The sequence below is a fragment of the Phoxinus phoxinus genome (assembly GCF_949152265.1).
Source record: "Phoxinus phoxinus genome assembly, chromosome: 14".
Taxonomy (NCBI): domain Eukaryota; kingdom Metazoa; phylum Chordata; class Actinopteri; order Cypriniformes; family Leuciscidae; genus Phoxinus; species Phoxinus phoxinus.
Genome location: NC_136889.1, coordinates 22,900,123 through 22,922,243, shown reverse-complemented (window position 1 = coordinate 22,922,243; position 22,121 = coordinate 22,900,123). Strand labels below are relative to the sequence as shown.

At 38.7% G+C, this 22,121-nt stretch overlaps 1 protein-coding gene across 2 annotated transcripts in view; it reads left to right on the top strand.

The window, feature by feature from the left end:
* LOC307010056 (zinc finger matrin-type protein 4) overlaps positions 1-22,121 on the top strand; it is a 123,246-nt gene that overhangs the window by 70,997 nt on the left and 30,128 nt on the right. For both annotated transcript variants that reach the window (XM_079634427.1, XM_079634426.1), the window contains 2 exons: positions 4,211-4,435; positions 11,706-11,802. In XM_079634427.1, coding sequence (XP_079490553.1) covers positions 4,211-4,435; positions 11,706-11,802 — 322 coding nt within the window. The remainder of the gene's footprint in view (positions 1-4,210; positions 4,436-11,705; positions 11,803-22,121) is intronic.

Sequence of the window (22,121 nt, the reverse complement as noted above, 5' to 3'; positions counted from 1 at the left end):
TTTTTTAAAGTGCACGACATCGCCAACTACTGGCCTTACATGAATAATACACCGTTTTTAGTCGTTTTCACATATCCATGTGAATGGGGATGGTTTTGACTACGGTGTTGTCTTTTCCGTTTTTAGTTCATTGTTGTCATGTACCCTTAATTATGTGTATTTAATTCAATAAAATATGAAACATTGGTATCGCTACATGTTTTATATAGTAAAGACATTTCCGATGTTAGAAAATAATTATATTGTGTTCTTTTGAAATTCATATTCAAAGGCTCATGAAAAAAAATATTGCAGTTAAAAATTAAGCTGAACAACTGTTTTCAATATTAATAATACTAAGAAATGTTTTTTGATAGCCAAATCAGCATATTAGAATGATTTCTGAAGGATCATGCGACACTGAAGACTGGAGAAATGATGCTGAAAGTCCAGATGTGCCATTTTACATTTTAAAAATATATTCAAATAGAAAACTTATTTCCAATTGTAATAATATTTCCCAATATCACTGTTTTACTGTATTTTGATAAATGCAGCCTTGGTGGGTATAAAATAATATAATAAAATATAAATAGTTCATAATATCCTTATTCGAGACTTTGAATTGATGTTTGTTACACATTTCCATCAGCATTGTGCCCTGAACAGATCCACCCCTTAATTGGATTTTGCACTGTGAAACACAATTGATTCGCAATGGACACTTTCAATCACTTGAGCTTTTGTCACTGGATATTTGCCAGTTTGGAAAGTCATCAGTGTGGGCGGTAATAAACACTAAACTTGAGCTAAAATTGCTGCTGTTTTCTGTGTGAGACAAATTTGTTTTAACATGTTTTCAGTCTCTCTGCCCATATTCGATTACGTTCACTTTAAAGTGATCTTAACCACATGACAAATGTCTACATCTGGCATCAAGACAAACATGTGGCATGTGTTTCTATCTTTAGTCTGTCAATGACTATTGAATTTAATTTCCTGTCATAAGGGGATTTCAATTAAACAGGGTAGTGTTTCTTACAGCCCTCTAGACTAATTCCACTAATGTGTCTGGTTATCCATAAAGTAGATATTATAACACACTCTCAATGGTGAGAGTGAGAATCATCATAGTTCACTGAAGTCAGAATTATGTGGGTTATTTGCTCCCTTTTGACTTGTTTTTTTTTTTGTCTTTTGTGACAAAGATGAATCTCAGATGGAGATCACACAGTAGACAGCTTTATAAAGTATTAGCGAACCAATATGAAAGGACTTTTCCACAAATTTAAAGAGAAAGTGGTAGAACGGGGGTTTCAGGAAAGATTAGAGTCAAAAGTAACCTTCATGAAAATCCAGAGTGCTGCTCGCTCGGGAAAACTCATCAGACGAGAATCGGTGCTGACAGTCGAAGCGGATGTGATTGAGTTGCCCTTGAGATTTTTACCTGTCCAATCCCGTCTCTTTCTGCTCTTCTTGTCACTCCAGCTGTAAAACCATCTTTGCTTTGGGGTTCAACTACAACATCTGCATCTGTACACCATGCCGTGCTCTGTAGGAGTAAATGCATAGATGTGTGTGTTAGGGATATGCAAAATTATTTCATATGTTGAATGTGATTTCACCAAGTACAACATGTTCCTGGATCAACATCTTTGTTGATCCTGGAACAAATGTCCAATCAACCAGTCAGATTTGAGGGACAGTTTACATTTTCTGTCAAGTTAAGGCTTACAACCTGGGTTAGGTGCTTCTACACATGTTATTCCCATATCATTTCCCCCTGACTTTAGGGATAACTTAAGGGTTAGGTTTAGGAGGGATAGGATAGGACAACATTTTCAGGCAGGAATGTTGTTCCTGGATCAACAAATTATATTGATCCAGGAACATCACAATGAAAACCACTATAACCATAAATGCAGAGTTTTAAGATGTCCAACAGACCCTGATAAGATCCCCAAAATTTTTTTTACACCGCATTATTTTTTGCTTTTGAAAGTAGCACAAGAGATTGAAACAAAACGCATGGGTCTTGAGATAGATTAACATTTTAAACTTGAAACACCTTTTAAACACTCAAATATTTAGAAATGTATTGTTGAATGCTGTGAATTTGTTACGGAAGCAGTGCTTTGATGACTGTATCGGTTAAAGCGGATTAATTTAGAGTCGCAACTTTTCAGGGAGGATTTTAACTTGCTGACAGATCAACAGTAGCACACTGTCAACATGCTAAAAATCCTGCTTGAGAAGACTCTAAATACATTGTTAAAAAAATACTATATGTACACTAAATTCACCATTTGACTAGTCTGTAAGAATGCCCACTGAAGGCAAGTTTGTAGAGAACCCAAGTGCAGGTTATTTACAAAATGTGATAAAACAAAGGCATGACGTGGCATGAACTCAAAACATGGACATGACAAGAATGCTTACCAACAGTACTTGTCAATACAAGGACATATGGCAAACATGAGGGCTTAAATACACACAAGACTAATGACTAGACAAGGGACACATGTGAACAGTGAAACAATGAACCAATGACAATATGACAACACAGAACACATGGCAGGATCACATGACTTGAACAGGAGATCACATGACAAACATGAAACAAGAACATGAAACAAAACCAAATTGTGACATAAGGCTTGTTCGACTTCATGCAGCTTTGCGTAGACCGATCGGCGGCTGACTTGAAGCAGTGTTGCTGGTTAGAAATTGTGTCCGACTTGATACAGCACCGACGTCACGTGACTGTGACGTATGCCATCAAAGTGCCGCGAGAGCGATTCAAGAGTAGGCGGAGAACTCTGTCAGCGCAGCTTCTCAAGAGCTGCTGCAGGAGGTCTGATGACGACACAACTGTTCCACGATTGGCCAGATTCACCACATGACAATGACCACGCGTGTTTCGAGTTTATTTTCACACCAAAGCTCACAAATCAGTATTTTTATAACAGTAAACACTCTTTTCATGTAGTCGCGATGTTATATTGTGTCATGCTTATTAAATAAAGCTGATTAAATACTTTATCTGAAGACAAGGTTAGTGTCATTGCTCTTCGCCTCTATAAACGTGCTTCATCTCCACGGTTTATTAATCTGAAGCTCATTAAAAAACGTCGACTCCACTTCATTGATATTAGCTTTATTCTTGTTCAAACAGATGCTGTATGAAGCAGTACATAAAGTATTGAATGAAAAAATTGCATTTATTTCACTTTAGCTATGGTAAAGTGTGCAAACACCACATGAGTGGTCACTACGGGAACCAGAGCATCACGTCTCCGTCTGCAGCTCCTCCCCGCCTGCACGCGGCAAATCTCGCCGATCGACTACATTCAGCCACAGCCGATGTCGAACACACCTATAGTCAAGCATCCTGACCCAACCCGAATGTCTGTATGCATGTTTTGTCAGACTGAAAACTGGTTTTAAGTGATCCATGCAGAGTGATAAATCATCATGCTCATCCGAGTGAGAAGTGGGTGGTGAGAACAGAGAGGTGAAGTTACTGTATGAGTTCTTGGTTGCTACAGTATGACAAATCAACTAAATTAAATGAACAACTTCCTAGCAACCAGTTTAAGATTCCATGTGTGTGTTTTATATATATATATTATATTATATTGTATTTGTTTTATATGTGTATTGTATATACACACACAACATGACACCATTGCCATCTGTTCATAAATAGATAGATGGTGTCATGTTGTGTGTATGCTGGTAGATTCAAAGCATTGTTGCTATGATTATTTACAGAATGCATACTGCTGTTACTTTTAACCTAAAAGCTCTTAAGCATTATTTTATTGATTTAAAAAGCCGTTGCAGTTTTACTACAATGGGCCTCTGAAAGTGCAGTAAACAATCATAGTGTGTTTAGCTCATTCTAACCTGCGGCAGTGTCATGTCCTGTGGCTGTTTGGGGTTGGTAACCATGGTAACAATCCCCATGGTGTCTTTGAGAGTGTCACCTGGAAGATCAATCCATTTGCTTGCTTTTTCCTCATAAGATGGAGGAAGGTAACCTAACTCAGGGGTGAATTTTCATCTCCACATGTGCTGGCCCTCTCTTGACCTGCATAGATCAGGCTTTGAGCCATCAGTGTGTTTGCCAGCAGGGTAGTTTCATCTGCACTCAACAGAATCTTTATTGTTTGTTTTGATATTGAATAGGCTCATAGAGGTTGATGGAAGTTTATTCTGTTCTGTGCAGAGTCGGCCCCGCCCACCCCTCAGACCACAGACACACCCCCTCCCACGTGGCAGCCGCTGACCAATCACGGAGAGGCGGGCAAGTACTGCTGCTTGTGTGGCGCCTGGTTCAACAACCCACTGATGGCACAGCAACACTATGAAGGCAAGAAGCACAAAAGAAACGCGGCGCGGGCGCGATTGCTGGAGCAGCTGGCTGGCAGTCTAGATGCCAACGAAAGTACAGGTCAGTCTTCAATTGAGTGTTAAAGTTCAATTCAAACAACAAAAATCTAAATCTTGTTTCCTCTTGAGTGAAAAACTAAACTAAAACAGGCTAAAGAGCTATAAGGATCCAGTTCAGAGTCCATGCATTTTGTAGCACACGTTTCATACATCCAGAAATCTTTCAGGTCACATACAGTACAGAACATACCCTTCCTCTGCTTCCCACAGTTAAATCCTGTCAGCGACTTTGTGCTCTTCAAATGCATATTTCACATTGATGTAATCACTAGACATGGTAGTCATACAGTGTGTGATACAGGTGTCTTGACAGATCCCATAAGCCAGTTCAAATAAACTGTGAGTCACGACGCAGTGGTTGCTCTGGGTTTTCAACAAGGTCGAGTAGAGTATTGCCTTCGGATACATCTCAAGAACTAGATCCATAAGCCTTGAGGGTTACTTTCCCTAAGGCAAATTAGCAAAAGGCTTGTCACTTGTCTTTAGGAACTAAGACTTTGCTAAAGCGCTTTGATTCTGATTCTGCTACTGAAATGAACAAGTCAGTCTGATTCAGGCTTCTTTTGTTCAGTAGTTGTTTAAATACTTATTCAGTGACATTCTTACTGCATAACCATGAAAATGAAAGACTGAAACCATTTCAAAAACAAAGTGATTTGTAATTTTTTTGACAAACATATTTTAGTTCTCAAACTCAAAAAGTGACCTTAAAGAAGAATACAAAAGAAGATATTTTGATATTTGTTGTCCATAAAATGATATCCTGAAAACACTGATAGGCTGATCAAAGTGATTGGCATCTCAACTTATATATTTACACGCACACAATGTTGTTTGGACCCCATTGATTTTTCTAAATATCTGGTTGGAACATGAACGGGTAAATATTGACATTATCAATTTTGGGTGAACTGTTCCATTAAAAGCTTCTGTTTTCCATAATGGATGGTGATTTTATACTGCCTAGATCCATAAAATCACCATAAAAACATAATAAAAGTGGTCCACACCACTCATGCACTATGTTTTAAGTTGTTAAAGTCATTGTTCACTATTTATCTTCACTCTAGCACTGTATATTGTTCAATCTTGCTATATCATATTCTGCCTTCACATGCTATTGAAAATCTCCTACTTAACACATCTGAAGTCGTGATTATGAACTCATCGCATCCAAATTTTTATTTGACTTGTGTGTACAATTTTAACCAGGAAACTAGTATTTACGATAATTCTGATAGCATGTGAATGTAGCAATAATCACAACATCTAAGAGCATCATATTGACTAGTGTTATGGGGCTTTTGGAGGTGAAAAATTATTTTAAGTGAAACAGTTTCAACATCCTGTGCAGAAAAAAAACCCTGTTGCCATCAATGCTGAAGTTATTAAGAAGGAGACAGAGATAACCGATGTGTGAGGGTAGACAGACTGTCCTAATGTTTCCTTAAATACCAGCAAACTGACCAGTCCAAGGGTAATCAGAGCTTCGGGCTCATGAGACATCAGTCACAGTGAAGAATATTGTCCAAAAAGAGCATGTGGATACCCGCCAAGACTCAGCAGGTAATTGAGATTCTGCATTACCAGAGATAGAAACACACAAATCACAATGCAGAGGACGAACAAGCCAAGAAGCCATGCCTTATTTTTAACCACCGTTTACAATCCTGCCAGTAAAGTCCATCATAAAGTCGTGCATTTAAAAGGTCTTGGGGGGGCAAACATGTTGCGCTGCTCATGGTGTTGAGTAACACAGTTTCCCTTTCAATAAAAATCCTGTGGAATCTGCAGTTGTTGATGCTTTTTGTCAAGCCTGGAGGCAACAAAAACAAAAATATTACATTGAAGCTTGCATTCTGCATAAGAGATTATCATTTTCTTCAAAAAACAATTCCGCCACTGACCAGGAAAAACCTAGTCTAAAGACAGTGGCGCGTTGCGCGTTAGTCATATGCTATTTTAAGCGTGCTTGCTTGGCCATTATGTAGCGTGAGAACAACGCGCGTACACTTTGATTCTCTAATCTAAACGGACGCAGCCGTTTTCATTTTTGCAAATCATACATTATTACAAGGAAAAATATTAACACACGAGGGAAATCATTGTTGTGTCCATGAAGATGTGAAAAAATAGGCATAAATCTAGCTTACACATTTACCCAAATTATTATACGCCTGTTTAACCGAAGCTTATTTGGGTGGGTTTCTCCCATCCCCATATTGTCACTTCTCTGTCTTTTACGGCCCTGACGAGAACGTCAGTCTCCTCGGCTGTGAACCGTTTCTGGTGTGCGCTGGCAAACCCGCCGTTATAATAGCAATCAGCCATGGAACAAGCGTGCCTGCTCTTAAAGGGAATGTGAGAGGACGCTCTGATTGGTTTATTTCACATTACGCCCAAATCATACCTATGAATAATGAAGCTACTTCAGACCAACCCCTTTTAGATTTGCGTCGGGCGCAAGAGTCATTTATCCCGCCGGTATAATAGCAACAGTGCCCGGAATCTGCCCACAAAGTTACTTGCGTTTCGCTTTTGATACTTGCATTTCATATCGTTAAAATAGGGCCCATGGTTTGTTAGGATAAGACAATATTTGGCTGAGATACGCTATTTGAAAATATGGAATCTGAGAGTGCAAAAAAATCTAAACATTGAGAAAATCTAATTTAAAGTTGTCATTTATGTTCGCGATTGTGCTGCATTCACTCACAAAAATAAATGTTTGATATATTTACAGTAGGAAATTTACAAAATATCTTCATGGAACTTTAATATCCTGAATTTTGGCATAAATATCTAATTTTGACCCGTACAATGTATTGTTGGTTATTGCCACAAATATACTCGTGCGACATGTGACTGGTTTTGTGATCCAGGGTCACATATGTATATTTAGAAATTCCCAAAATTCTTCAAATTTTTACGCAATGTCATTCCAAACCTGTGTGCTGTTATTATTTCTAGGTAACCAAAAAGAAAAAAAGTTCATACTAACCATGGCAAGGGGAAAAACTAAATAAGAACCATACAAAACATTGCCATAAAAGTCCATAAGACCATAAGACGGTTCTTTTATGCCGTTTTTTGGGGGGGGAGTTTAGCAAGAGGTCACAATGACCTGTCGGTGTATGGAAAATATTCCACTAGAAAATATACAGCATCAGGATGAGTAAATAAGGACAGACTCCCTTTCGGGTCCAATTTGGGGATAAATATACAGCATCAGGATGAGGACAGATTTGCTTTGGGGTCCAATTGGGGATAGGTTTTAAAAGACAAAGTATTTAACACTGCCCTGCCTCTTAGCCACAATCCTGAGCATCTCGATCTCCTCAGCTCCGGTTTGGTTGTCCCTCAGGGAGCTGTCAAGACTTTTTTCATCCTGTCTTCTCTCATTCATCATCCTCATTAGCAGCCTGCACACGGACACAGGGTGCATGCAACATACAGATGAACACACATGTCCCATTTTAAAAAAAGGAAAAGGCAATTGGATGAATGCAACAGAACAGCTTTCACGGACATGTAGCTATTCATTATCTGTCGAGCTTCTCATCGGGTACAGGAAGCCATTGGTAGGGCTCATCTGAGAGGTGACTGCTAGCGGATCCCGGCCCAGACTCTTGGCTATTTTCGTGGAGAACACTTCAGTGTAATTGCCTTCCAACTGAGGCTAAATTGTGTTGCTGAGAAAATTGGTGCACAGCACAGCCCTCTCCTGCTGCAAACAGGTTTTTATTTCCCCCTAAACAAAAAAAAAGCAGGGAGAGTGACAAGCTTTAGGATGTAAATACCAGCTCGGTGCTGAAGAGCCTCCTGCCATTTCGTGAAGGGAGATATTGAAAGTGCAGCGATTTGCCCTGCTTAAAATTGCAAGAGCAGTTTATGTGCTTCACAGAATCTGTAAAAAGCCAAGGACAAGCCAGCATCTCCTTCCTGTTCCGTTATAACACCTTGACAGGCAGGATTAAAATTGACATTCACACTTGATTATTATTGTTGTGACTGTATAAGATATCTTCTGTGCTTGAAAGTAACAATATACAACTGGGTGCAGTTAATGACTTAATTGATATGGTCTTGTTAATGAAAAATAGGGTTTAATGAACAAAGACAGACATGTATCCTCCATAAAATGTGTGTAATTGTCGCAGTAATCATCTTGGGAATTATTTAATTATTTGGTAGTGACGTGATTAGATGATCATTAGATTTGCTAGTTTAGAGACTTTCATGTTTTTGAAAAAAAGAAAATGTGAACAATTTTCTATTTTAATATTTTTTTTTAATGTAATTTATTCCTGTGATGGCAAAACTGAATTTTCAGCAGCCATTAGTTCTAATTCTAATATGCTGATTTGCCGCTCAAGAAACATTTCTTATTATTATTATTAATGTTGAAAACAGTTGTGCTGCTTGATCTTTTTCTGGATGTTTGATGAATATAAAATCCAAAAGAACAGCATTGATTTGAAAGAAATAGTTTGAAACGTCAAAAAAATTAAATAATTACTGTCACTTTTGATCAATCGTATCCTTGCTATCCTTGCCTCAATATAAGCTGTTATTTCCAGCAGGGAATGATTCAGGATTCATCACAGTTCAGCTTAGCTAATGACAATCTTCAGATCATATTTACGTATTTTCTGACCTACTTTTTAAAGTGTTCTTATTTTTGATGAAAGAGAGTCACACTTTTGGCTGAGTTCTAATTTAATACTCAAATCAAACCAGAGTAAAATAGCACTTAGTAATCAAGTATTTCTGTCTGTCTGGTTGGGCACAATTAATAATTTAGTGGAATTTTACGAGTGCCTCATTATTTGGTAGCAATTTCCTGGGCAAGAGACGAGACACTGATTGATAGCCTATTGTCAGAAACAAGTGTGACCTCTTTCCCACAAGCCAGCAGTCAGGAGCAAACTTTAATCTCCTCCCAGTAAACATTCATCTCATACCCTGAGCCACATTTCTCTCCCTCTCTCTCTCTCTCTCTCTCTCTCTTTCTTTCTGTCTGTCGCTGTGGTTCTTTTGGAAACTCAGTCGGTTTAATTAAGTGGGATTAGAAGCCACCACAGTGTCTTCCAAGGCTTGTTTATGAGTACCACACTAAGAGGTCATCAGGGGTCCTATGAAAGAAAATCCCATCATACAGAGCTTTTTAAAAGAAACAAGCATTCTGTAAAGCTACTTATGAAGTCTGAAGGCCAAGTTTTTTTTTTTTTTTTATCTTTGAAAGAAGCTGGTCCTTGTGTAGTCTTCAGATACCAGTTTTGCATCTTTACATTTTCAGTTAAATGCTAATTCTTAATTAATAGACATAGTGAAGTAGCAGGGGGGAAAAACTGTTCTCAGAGTAAGCAGCCTGTAAAAGTGTGTTTTCTGGTGTCAGTTACATTTTTTATTGGAATATTTGTCAGTCATGCCATTCATCCTGTTCACGTGAATAGCTTGCTATGAATAGTGTTTTGGATTCATTACACATATTTGCTGTCACCATATGTTTGGTGTACTGACACCACAAGCTGTCTTTGAACATGCATCACATCACTCTCAACTCACAGAAAGCATCCAGAAAGCCTCATTAGAACGTGTGTGTGTGCCTGCGTGCCTGCGTGTGTGTGTGTATGTTCTTGTATATTCTTGTATTACAACGTAAAATGGCTTACGAGGACACTTCCATTACGCCTATGGAGAGACCCTGTAAGCCAAATGTACAAGTGTGTGTGTGTGTGTGTGTGTGTGTGTGTGTGTGTGTGTGTGTGTGTGTGTGTGTGTGTGTGTGTGTGTGTGTGTGTGTGTGTGTGTGTAACCTCCACGCAACCCCCAAATGAAATAACCTAAATAAAAGATTTTGCTTTTTATAAGTCATTCTGAATAGACACGTTTCCAACATATATTTAGAAAGCCAACACTTGAGAGTTTACTGCTAAATACTCAGAATTACTCAGGTTATTAATATAATAATTAATTTGTCTGTATTTAGTCAGAGTTACTGAATAGAAAGTGTTTCTATGCCTGTAACTGCATGTGAAACTTCAAGCCTGACAAGTCTTTCTTGTTGATTTTCAAACAATGTGACTTTAAAAAAAAAAAAATGTTGTTGTGTTGGTAAATCTGAATTTTCAACATTATTGCTCATGAGTCAAAATAGATTCAACATGAAACTGCATGCAGCTTTACAGTGGTGTGCTTTAATTACAATGGCAATAGGGCTATAATGCTGTATGGATACTGTTAATACGGTTGCCAAAATGTCTCACCCTAAGCTGTTTATAGCTTCTAAACAACTTTTTGTTTTAATTGTCAACTTTCCACATTACTAAACAGCTAACTTTGCAGTCACACAAGTATGCATCTTTAAAGTATATGCAGCTCAACCAAAAATGAGAACTGAGTTTTAATTATAAAAGTACTATGTACCAATGCATAAAATGTGTAAAAAATCAAGAAGCGTGACTGATTAGCATACTAATTACATATATATTCTTACACATGAATATAATCACCTTAGCTGAACTTAGAAGCTCGTTTTTAGAGCTAGTTTTAGAGCTGTTTTCAGAGCTCGTAATGTAAAAATGTGACTGCGATGTAATATAATGGGTGTGAAACAGACTGAGGAACAGACAACACTGTCATCAAAAATAACTCTGCAGATGTCTGAGAGAAATATTGCCCAGAAAGAGCACACATGGTCTCTCCACATGTAATGAACGAGCCTCTATGCTTTTCTGTTCTACGTCTCTCTCCCATTATTCACATCCGTCTATTTTTGGTCTGACGTTGTTCGTTATTTGTGGTACCACCTGCAAAGCCTTTAATTAGCTCACATCTGCTTCACTCCCTCCCGACTGATGCACTTGGCTCCCCTCCACTCTAACAGACCATCATGAAGCGTAACCCCCCAAATCAAAAGGCCATCAAGACAAAAGCAAGCTAAAATCGCAAATACTTCTGATTCTATGAAGACTGCCGAATGAGATGCCATATTACGAGCTGGTGCATTTTCATCTGACAGACAGAGAATGGAGTCTTCAAACAAAACCGTCATCAGTTCGAGAGAAGCAAAACAACAGGGATTAAATATAGATTTCTGTGCTCTTTGTCAGCCAAGGCAATCTTGAAAACAAAAAGCAATCAATAATGCTCAAAAGAGAACGAGAAAAGGGACAAAACATTTTTAAGAGCGTTTCAGCAGGGACATGTTTCCGTTCTGCTTTCAAGTTGAAATCTGTTTTTTTTTTTTTTTTTGCTTTGTGTTGCAGTCCTGCGCCGGAGTTACTCATGCAGCGTTTGCAAAGTGGTCCTGAACTCCATTGAGCAGTATCACGCACATCTCCAGGGCTCCAAACACCAAAACAAGTGAGTGTAAATCTTCTGTCCTAAATGATTACTTCACATCTCTCCAAGGCCCTGTTTACAACTGGAATTAATATGCGTGTTGGTCAATCGAAACATGAGGGAGACACATGCCCGTTTACACCTGGTGTTTTAATCCATCTCTTTTGTCCACTTTCAACCACTTCTGGATGTATTTCTTCAAGGGGAGGGTCTAGCTGGGTAATGTATGGTCTTTTTCAGACCTTTCGATCTAATGGACAAAATAAACTCGCGCAATTTATATATGAATGCAAAAGGATATGAAAAACATGGAGAGCAGCAGCTTTCGTTTCTGCTCTGAAAGCGGCAAGTCCACGGCGAACACAGTGAGTGTGTGTTAGAAATCAGAAATGGTGAGAGAACATTATGCTTAGTACATTTTTCATCTTCAAACCAAACTTAGGTCTCGACAAAGTTTAAATCCTGTCTGGCTAGCGCGCTTCCCATAATTTTTATGTCATCTTCTGTCTAACGCGAGAATTCATTCAGCGCGACCATCATCATTATGTCTATTCTCTTGCCATTGAGCCTACATCGGTTGTACACTCATTGTTGCAATGCATTGTGGGATTGAAAGAGTGCACTCTGGACAACGTCCACTATGGTTTCAGACACTCCTACAAATGGCTGTCCCCTCAAATAATGCCCTATAAGATTATGTTGAGGGCGATTTTGGACAGCCTCTCTATTTCCATCCCTCAAGTCTTCTCTGAGATCAGGTTATAAGTCATATTTCGTATGCATAACCATTTACTACTTCTGTCCTCAACGGGAGCATCACTGGTCTCAGTTATCACAGCCGTTTAGGTCTGCTGCCTGTTCAATAGAAATCACTGAGAAACTGCCATAACTTTCCACACTGCACAGACTATTCATGCAGGATGCCGTTACGTGTGCTGCTGACCGGTGGGATATCTGTGATTAAAACACTCTCACTTAAGGCTACCATATTAAAACATTTAGTTTCTCAGTCTTTCTTTGAACTCAGAACACAGCTCCCTACTAAGAACAATAGTTTGGCCTTTCCCATTTGCGTTCTTGCCAAAAATAAATATGCTGTAATTATTTACTCATGCCATTCAAAACCCATAAGCTGTTTGTTTTTTCCTTCAAAAAAGGAGAGGTTCTGAAGAATCTTTATCCAGGTTGTTTCCATATCCATATCTGTCAAGTTCCCAAAAGAACAGAAAGACATTTTTCTTTAAAAAAAAAATGGTGTCACATCAATGATTTTATAAATTATTTGTTCTTGTGATAAAATATCATTGACATCCAATAATGGATTGGTTTTATTTATGTTATTTTGCTTAGTTTTATGAATAAAGCTTTGTAATTTTAATTTTTGGTGGAACAATTCATTCCAGTAATGGTTAATCTTGAAATACAAACAATATAAAAGTTATTCTAAAGTATACTTGATAAAAATCCAGTAGAGGTTTTACAGGACAAAGACATGAAGGCCACGAAATGTTTTTACAATTATCAATTATGCTGAAAGGCCTTTTACTTGCCAAAACGTTTGAAATATCAATCAGACAACAGAGAGCATGTAGAAGAATGTGTACAACAGTTTTTTCAGCAAAGTTTTGCTCATTTAATCATTTTAAGGCCCTAGAAATGTGTATCAAATATGAAACACTGAGCTTTATAAGATTATCCAGCAGGACTGTTTGTCGACCAGCTTCACCAGCTAATGTTTTCTGGTAAACATTTGGGCTAAACAACAGCCTGAACCAGCAGGGAAAGTCATGTTGGTTATTTAACCAGGTTAAAATAACATGATGTTTTCTATTCAGATAGAGGTGGGTAAACATAGCCACCTGTGAGCACTTAGAAACAATTAAAGTCACTTCTTGTTTCCGTCTGGCAGAGCCCTCTGTGCATCAGGCAGCGCTGTTTAGTTGATCTGCCACCCCGTTTGCCTCCAAATCCACCCAACTGCCTCAAGCAGGATATGCCCATCAAACTAGTAATGAAATGAGAGAGGGGGGAGGGGGGGGGGGGGTAAAGCTCCCACTGTTTGTCTAATCATACACACGGCTGACAGAAATGAACCCCCCCCCCCTTTCATAAGTGGAACTGTCAGGTTTAGAGCCTGTTGTGAAGGCCCTTTTTCATCGTCTTCGTTCCGAGGCAGCTGGCCTGTTTCTGCTAGCTACGTGAGTCGACAACAGCCCCTAATTGCTTTTCACAATAAACCAATTGATTAACATGCCAACGGAGCCTGGATTGGACAGGAGGACTCCAGCTGAAATCCAAATCACTACTATTTTACAATCATTAATTGTAATTAGAGCTACATCCTCTCTTACGAGGAATCACTGACAGCCAGGAAGAGTATTGATTAAAGAGGATGTTTCCCTATCTTGTCGCTGCAGCGGGTCTCTGCGTATTCTGATGAAGGGGAGGAAGAGTTTATGTAAGGGTCTGTTTTGCATTAAGACAGCAAAAAGGAGAGCGTATTTTTTTTTTTTTTTTCTTGTAACCCCTGCAGTACATCAGCGCTCAGGATACTGTTGTGGGAGGACAGCGTTTCCGATCTGTGCCAAACACACAGGAGCTTCCTGCTACAGTACATAAATATTAACTTTCTTTGTTGAAAACTAACCACTTTTGTCTACAGCAGTTAACATGCTTTTGCCAACCTGATTAAAGCACTGAATGCAGACCTTAAAGGAGAACTCCAGTGCAAAATGAACCTTTGGTCTAATTACACATTGTTACCTAGTCAACCGTTATCTGAGATTTGTTTTCATGATTATCGAATGTAAATAGTTTTATCTCTAAAAACAGTTTAGCCTATAACGCTAGTATAACGCTAGTATATGGGGCATTGAGTAATGACAAATAAAAATCGCTTGTTAATACCACTAACAAGGCTCAAAATAGCCCCACACTAACACGGTAGCATAATGAGGGTCCCTACATGCAAACCGAAGCATTGAGAACTGTGTAAGTGTCCAGACAGTTTAATAAGAAGATATTTTATACATACAGTCAACTTCACGTATACAAGCAGAATCTATCTTTGAAAAACAGACTCTATCAATCGATCTACGAACCACCGATCCAAATGCGCTGGACCATATGAGATTCTACACAGTTCAGTTCATTTGGATCGGCTGTTCGTAGATCGACGGATAGTCGATCAGGGTCATAAAACCATTTCAAGGTCATAAAACCTTACGAGTGTGTGCAGAGTGGACCAGCCCACCGCAGTACATACAACATGAAGAGAAGCCCCAGAAAACAAGGCTTTTGATGCCACCATACTCCTAGTAGAATGGGCCCGAACTGCCAGGTGAACAGGTGAAGGTAATTCACCGGTAATTCACCAAAGGTAAAAGGTAATTTCTTCTGGTCTGACATACGAAGGGGTAGAGGACATAAGCACCCCCAGTCTACCAGCACTACAGATCGGGCCACATTAGTGGGACCTTAGGAACATAACCCTGCCTAGGGTGAAGACAAGCCTTCACCATGAAGGCGAAACCAAAAGGGCTTGTAAGTCTCCAATTATTTTGAGAGATGTAATGGCCAACAGAAATAAAGCAGCCGAAAGCCCTCCAGTACTAGGGCCAAATACCATGGCCGTTTCTCAATATGCGTTCTTGTCTGTACTTGTGTTCTTGTGGACTTGTGAAACGTCATCAGTCGCTGCCCAAGTACTGTCCCAATTCAAAAGTTCACATCTAGCCAAGTCCAGTTCAAATCCCCGGATGTGTTCTTGATCCGCCCTTTTACCGAGGATGCATGTAGAGGTGACTTGTGCAGACTTGAGACTGACAGGTACCCCAGAATGCATCTCGTCCCACCAGCAAGCGTCAATGGCAGAGGAGAAAACCCGCGTAATATCAAACTACTACTGTTATCGTGTCACGAAATGTAATTCTAAGAGTGTTTCAGTCGAGAATGTAGTTGTTTAAAGCTCAAATCTGAGGTTTATTTATAAAGATAGCGCCTATTTAAAAAATGTATCTGACGTTTTCGGAGTTGTGAGATCCAGGCGATCACCGGGCGCTCAGCGCTCATTAACCCCGACTGGACCAGCTTTTCCTCGGCTAGTGCTTCTGATGTTTGCCGCTGGCTCTGGTGTCTCTAGTCTAGAGGTTAAACATGAGATATAATTCGTCTTCTCTTGTGTATATCTAACGGGCGATCTTTGGTCTCATTAATCTATAATTTGTTCCATGGCAAATCGTTTTGGCTGAGGGCAAAGTGAAGTTTCATAATTTTATATATTTAGGCTATTTTAAGCTGACTTATGTTTGACTGAATTGTTTGCTTTATTTATTTTTATTTACTTATACTTTTATACTGGATATCAGATCATTAAAACGGACATTTAACAAAAAGAGTCAGGGTTGTGCAATTTTATTTTAGGCTATATATTTTAAAATATATATAATATTTTTTATATTTATTTTATTATAGCATTCTTTTCACTGTACATGTATAATAAAATAAAATGACACAACCCCGTCTGTTTTTTAAATGTCAGTTTTAATGTTCAATAATGTTTAATATTTTTTAAATGAAAGCAAAAAGAAGCAGGGTTGCGTTTTATTTCGTGTTGTTATGCAGTGAAGATAATCAATGTACACGTTGCCTGAACTACATTTGTGCGGCCATTTAATGTGTTTAAGATTTTTTTTTTTATGAAAAGAGGCAGAGTGTTGTTTTATACCATATTTCGTTTTATTGTTGCCTAAAATATACATAAAGAGATAACCGGAGTAGCCAGAGCGTGCTGAGTGACGCGATCAAGAACGCCGCTGTCCCATTTGCAGAATAACCGGACTTGCGTCCTCTCGTCCTCGGGAGTTCGTTCTCCTAAGTCGAACTTGGCAAGTCTGAACTACCAAGGACGCAAGTCCGAAGTTTGCGTACTTGGTATTGAGAAACGGCCCATGCCGGAACCCTTGTGTGAGCTGTAGGCCTGAGCCTCAAAGTGCCACGGAGGAAACAAGATACTAATGGGTCCCTCCCCATGGATACACCACCCAAATGAGTGTGGTAAGCAGCTATGGCCGCCACATACACATTTAACACAGAAGGGGATAACCCTGCCAAGAAACATTCTTGCAGAAACTCCAGCACTGTACCAACCGGGCAGTTAACGGGGTCTCAATGACGAATCTCGTACCATGAAGAGAACAATCCTCATTTAAAAGCATAAAGTTTCCTCGTGGAGGGAGCTCTGGAGTGAAAAATGATATCAATAACCTCAGTTGAGAGACCACTCTGTATGAGTTGGGGACCCACATACCCACAGCTTCCAAACTCTGGGCGGGGATGAAATATTGAGCCCCTCGCTTGAGATAGAAGGTTCCTCCTGATCCCTCCTGATCCCAGTGGCCTCTGTTCATCATGGCCTCCTAATCATCCCCATATATATATATATATATATATATTTATATATATATATATATATATATATATATATATATATATATATATATATTACATCACTGTCTCCTCTCCACCAATAAGCTGGTGTGTGGTGGGCGTTCTGGCGCAATATGGCTGCCGTCGCATCATCCAGGTGGATGCTGCACATTGGTGGTGGTTGAGGAGATCCCCCCTTCGATGTAAAAGCACTTTGAGTGTCGAGAAAAGCGCTATATAAATGTAATGAATTATTATTATTATGATCGGAATCTCCCACCGTCGAGGAGGGATATCAGCATCTGTCGTAAGCATCACACGGCGACAAAGAGCTCCCAACACTGGACCTTGGGACAAGAACCAGGGTTTCTTCCACCGCGTCAATGTACGAAGATATCTGCTTGTAACATTGATTGTGCGGAATGGATTGCCCCTCGGGAAAACCCCCTGGTCTTGAGCCACCACTGAGGGGGTCTCATGTACTAGTACAGACCAAAAGGTATTATGTTGGCTGCTGCTACCATCAGACCCAACAGCCTTTGAAACTGTTTGACAGTGCGTTACAGGCCTAGCTTCAGTTCTTTCACGACTAAGAGGATTGAATTGATGCGTGCAGGAGACAGCCAGTGCTGCATCATCGTTAAATCCCATATTACACCCTGAAAAAAAAACATGGTTCTCTGTGCTGAATTGCCAAGTACTCTGAATGAGCTAACATCAACCAATCATCAACGTAATTTAATATGCAAATCCCGTGGATATGCAGCTGAGCCAATGCAGCATTCAAACATTTTGTGAAAGTGCGAGGTGACAGTGCTAGGCCAAAAGGAAGAACCCGGTACTGGTATGCTTCGCCCCCCGAAAGCAAACCTGAGGACCTTCTTGTAATTTTGAAGGATGTATATATGCGAGTACTGACTAACCAGTCTTCGGATCTGATTTGAGTCACGATTTTCTTTTGAAGTTAACATCTTAAACTTTAGCTTTTTAACCGTACAGTTTAGATGCCACATATCTAAAATTGGACGCAACCTCGTAATGATGAAATAGCATCTGTAAAACCTGGACTCTCTCCGGTGGAGGGACACGTTCTATGGCCCCCTTGACCAAGAAAGTTTTCACCTCTTGTTCCAAAACCAGAGCCTGTTACCGTAGTGGGCAGAACCCTGCTGAAACGAGGAGGACGAGAACCAAACTAAACTATTCTGTATACTTTACTTTGTTAGATGGTCTACTAAGGGAACCAGTCTCTATTGTATATGTGTATTTAGAACACCAGGGGGAGTTGTCCCGGAGGAGAGTAGTTAAGATTAGCATACAATCTGACCTGTTACAGTGTTTTAATAAAGCGCATAGTTTAATTTTTATACATAGTTTACCCCAAAATGTCATCATTCTTCATAATTCACTCACCCTCATGATGTTTGCAACCTTTAAGATTTTCTGGGGAACACCGTATAGATTACATTTTGAATGTCCATACAAAGAATGGACAATGATATACACTGCCAAGCTTCAAAAAGACAAAAAAGGTCCTTTAAAATACCATAAAAGTTTTCCAGAATAGAATAGATTCAACATTATTGTCATTGTACAGCCAATGAAATGTAATTAGCACCTAATTTAGCATCTGTCTGTCTTGCCTTCTTCATTAACATGCTTATTTGCATTTTATTTCAAAAAGGCCATATTTGTATTATTATTTTTGTAAATGGAAATATGAATGAACCTTTATTACAAACAAAAGCACAACATATGCCAATATCTTCTTTGTTTCAAACCTAAAAGCTAAAATTTGAGTCAGAAAAAAATAAAAAATAAAAATAAACAAATGCAACTGTAAGATAAAACTGGATTGTGCATAACTGTTTGTGTCTGGTGTCGATCTTGTACTTAAAAAGCACATTTTGGTAAATCATTGACCATTGTTTTCTGTGGGCTGTCTGAGACTGACCTTAGTGAAACCAGTCAAAGTTGCTGAATCATAAATGTCCAGAGTTACTGTATTTACAATCAACTGCTAAACGTTTAGCAATGGCACATTTATAGCAGTATGCTGTGGTGTACTGGATGCTTAAAACTGAATTTGAACTTCAAAAAAGGTCATTTGGTGTCATGCATGATGCATCTATGGGGAAAAAAGTTATGCGTACTGTATAATAAGGAGAAAATCTTTTATTTTAACAACTTGATAAAAAAAACTTATATCAAAAACCAATGGAAAGGTCAAAAAAGGAATAGACATTAAAATGGAAATATAAAAGCAAAAGTAAGATATAAAAATATTTGTAAAAACTATACACAAAATAAAATAAAAAACTTGGTCAATAAAGGCGGAAACCCTCAATTACGTAAAATCAAAAAATAGAAATTATAACTACTTGTGCAACATACAAAATAACGAAAAATAAAGCCGAAGTTCAAAAATACAAAAACAAAATAATAGTAATTGGTCAATAAATGTGGAAGCACCATACTTCAGCACCATAAAACTAACTAAAACTACAATCATAATAACTAAAACAAAATAAAAATGACAAATGACAGCTATAATAATCAATGGTTCATAATTTATGGAAAAGGAGCAGCTCCATATCTAATGATGTCTATTAAATAAAGCTCTGAAACTTTAGGGAATTAAAGCTCATCTGTGGAGTCATTATCATAATTATTAAGATCATTTGCAAAATCTCATGGCAAATTTGTCAAGTGAGCAATAAAAGATTGAAGATATGGTTTTAGTGCAGCAATGAAAGCTTGAAAAAAAGAAAGATTCAGTATTGTAAAGTCGTATTATCTCCCTCTCCCTCTCCCTCTCCCTCTCCCTCTCACGCCATTAAATTAGAGGAACATTCAACCTGAAGGAACTGCCACTAATGTGAGGGAAATTGATTTTTGAAGACCAGAAAGGATAATGATAGCAGTCAAAAATAAATTATAAACGAATCATGAATTCTCATTCACAGGTGCTGGCTGGTTAGAAGATTTGAGTGCCTTCGGACAAAAGCCTAACTCAATGTGAAAGGTGCTAGCTTTTTTTTTTTTTTTTTTTTACGAACTCTAAATGCCTGTCACCAGAAATGCCCACTGAATTTAAAGTAGACATTATTGCTTCTTGATTTATGGTGAAAAATGTAGAATTGGACACCAATGTGCAGTTTAAACACTCATCCTGTCTTCTCTCTGCATAGACAGCAGTTTGTTGACGGATGCACTAACTTCGGGACTGTTTCTCCTCTCTTTCCTCGTCTTTTCCAATATTCAGTCTTGTATTACACAATCAAGCATTCCGTGAAAAGCAGCAATGACAGTCCAAACTCTGACGGCTATAATTATCTATCTGAGGAGCAGGAAGAGAACGTCAGAGAGACGTCCTGCTTTGGGGGGCGGAGAGAGCTGTCACACACCCTGGCAACCCCCCGCTGTAGCCCAATGTGGAATGAGCTCTCAATCCAATGTTAAATTTTCACCTGTCACTACTGCAATTTATTCAAATTCATCCAAAAAGGAAAGTTGTTTTCATCATACTATTATGTTATTTTTTAATTTTTTCAAATCAAATTCAGTGAGAATATAATGACAGAACTTTGATTTTTGAGTGAACTACTCCTCTTTAAAATCTAGTGATGAGTGAAATTTGCTTCTTTTTTTTTTTGCATTGATCTACCTGTTTCTAATCACGACGGAAGTAATCAAGTGGTTTCAGGTGGCCACGCAGACGGTGCACTTTCGGTTCAGCGCACGTAACTATCAGCATCTCTTCTGCATGAGCAGCATTTAGCCTCTCGGTCATTTCTGAGTTTAGTTTCAAGGTGACACTGCAGGACAGCTGATGATGAGTTCACACAGAGATCTGTAGCAACAACACTTCGTTCATTTTTAGCGAGAGTTGGCAATTTCCAGCGACATGATTGACAGCTGCATAGGAGTGGAGACATTGGAGTGCACTAGATTTGTGAGATACTAGTTGAGTGTTGTGAGATTCCTTGCGATGTTTACTTTCTGTCCAAATGCTAGGATATACATTAAAAACATATGCATGTTAAACTATGGGATGATTTTAGTCTCAAAACGATTAACACATGCATGCACAATTATCCATGAACTTGATTTTACTATCCACAACCAAATGCCGTCTTGCGTGTGCAAAATTCAGAATTAAATTAATGTGTAGCAATTTGCACATGCAACAAAGAAGATGTGCATTTGTGGATCAGGTGACAAGTGTGCTATCATTGACGTCTTTTCTGAGTCGATCTCATTTGGTTTTCAAGCATTTCACAACCCACACACAAACAACTACAAATGAATAGGCTTAGGTGCTATTAATGTGTGCACGACTACCCGTCTATTTGACAAATTCACAAATATGCATTACTACATTTAAACTAATAGTTTACTTGCATGTGCAAAATCCAGAATTACATGAATGTGCAGCATTTTGTACAAATAGAATAGTAAAATTTCCCGCTGTCGCTTTAAAAATTTTTTTTTTTTTTTTAAATGAAAATCCTGACCTAGGACGTTGGTCTTCTGTGCTCGACTGCGTGACTTGAGACTCCATTACCGCAGAAGTTCACACTGTCTCGCCCAGAAAAAGCACACAAGTTGTGAGAAATCAAGATGAACAAGAACACACCATGAAACAGCTAGACATCACAAAAAAAGTCATCTGTGTACTTTCTTCACTGAGTTGAATATCTCCGGTCAGAATGACTGTTGACATGTGAACTTATACGACAACTTCTTGTTACGGCAAACACAATGTATATATTCACCTCAGAAGGTACATAGATTGTATTACATGTTGCGTTTTTTTTTATTCTTGATTTCTCACAACTTGTGTGCATTTTCTGTGAGAGTTAGAGCGAACTGCGCCACTGATAGAGTCTGAGGAACGCTCATGTGATCTG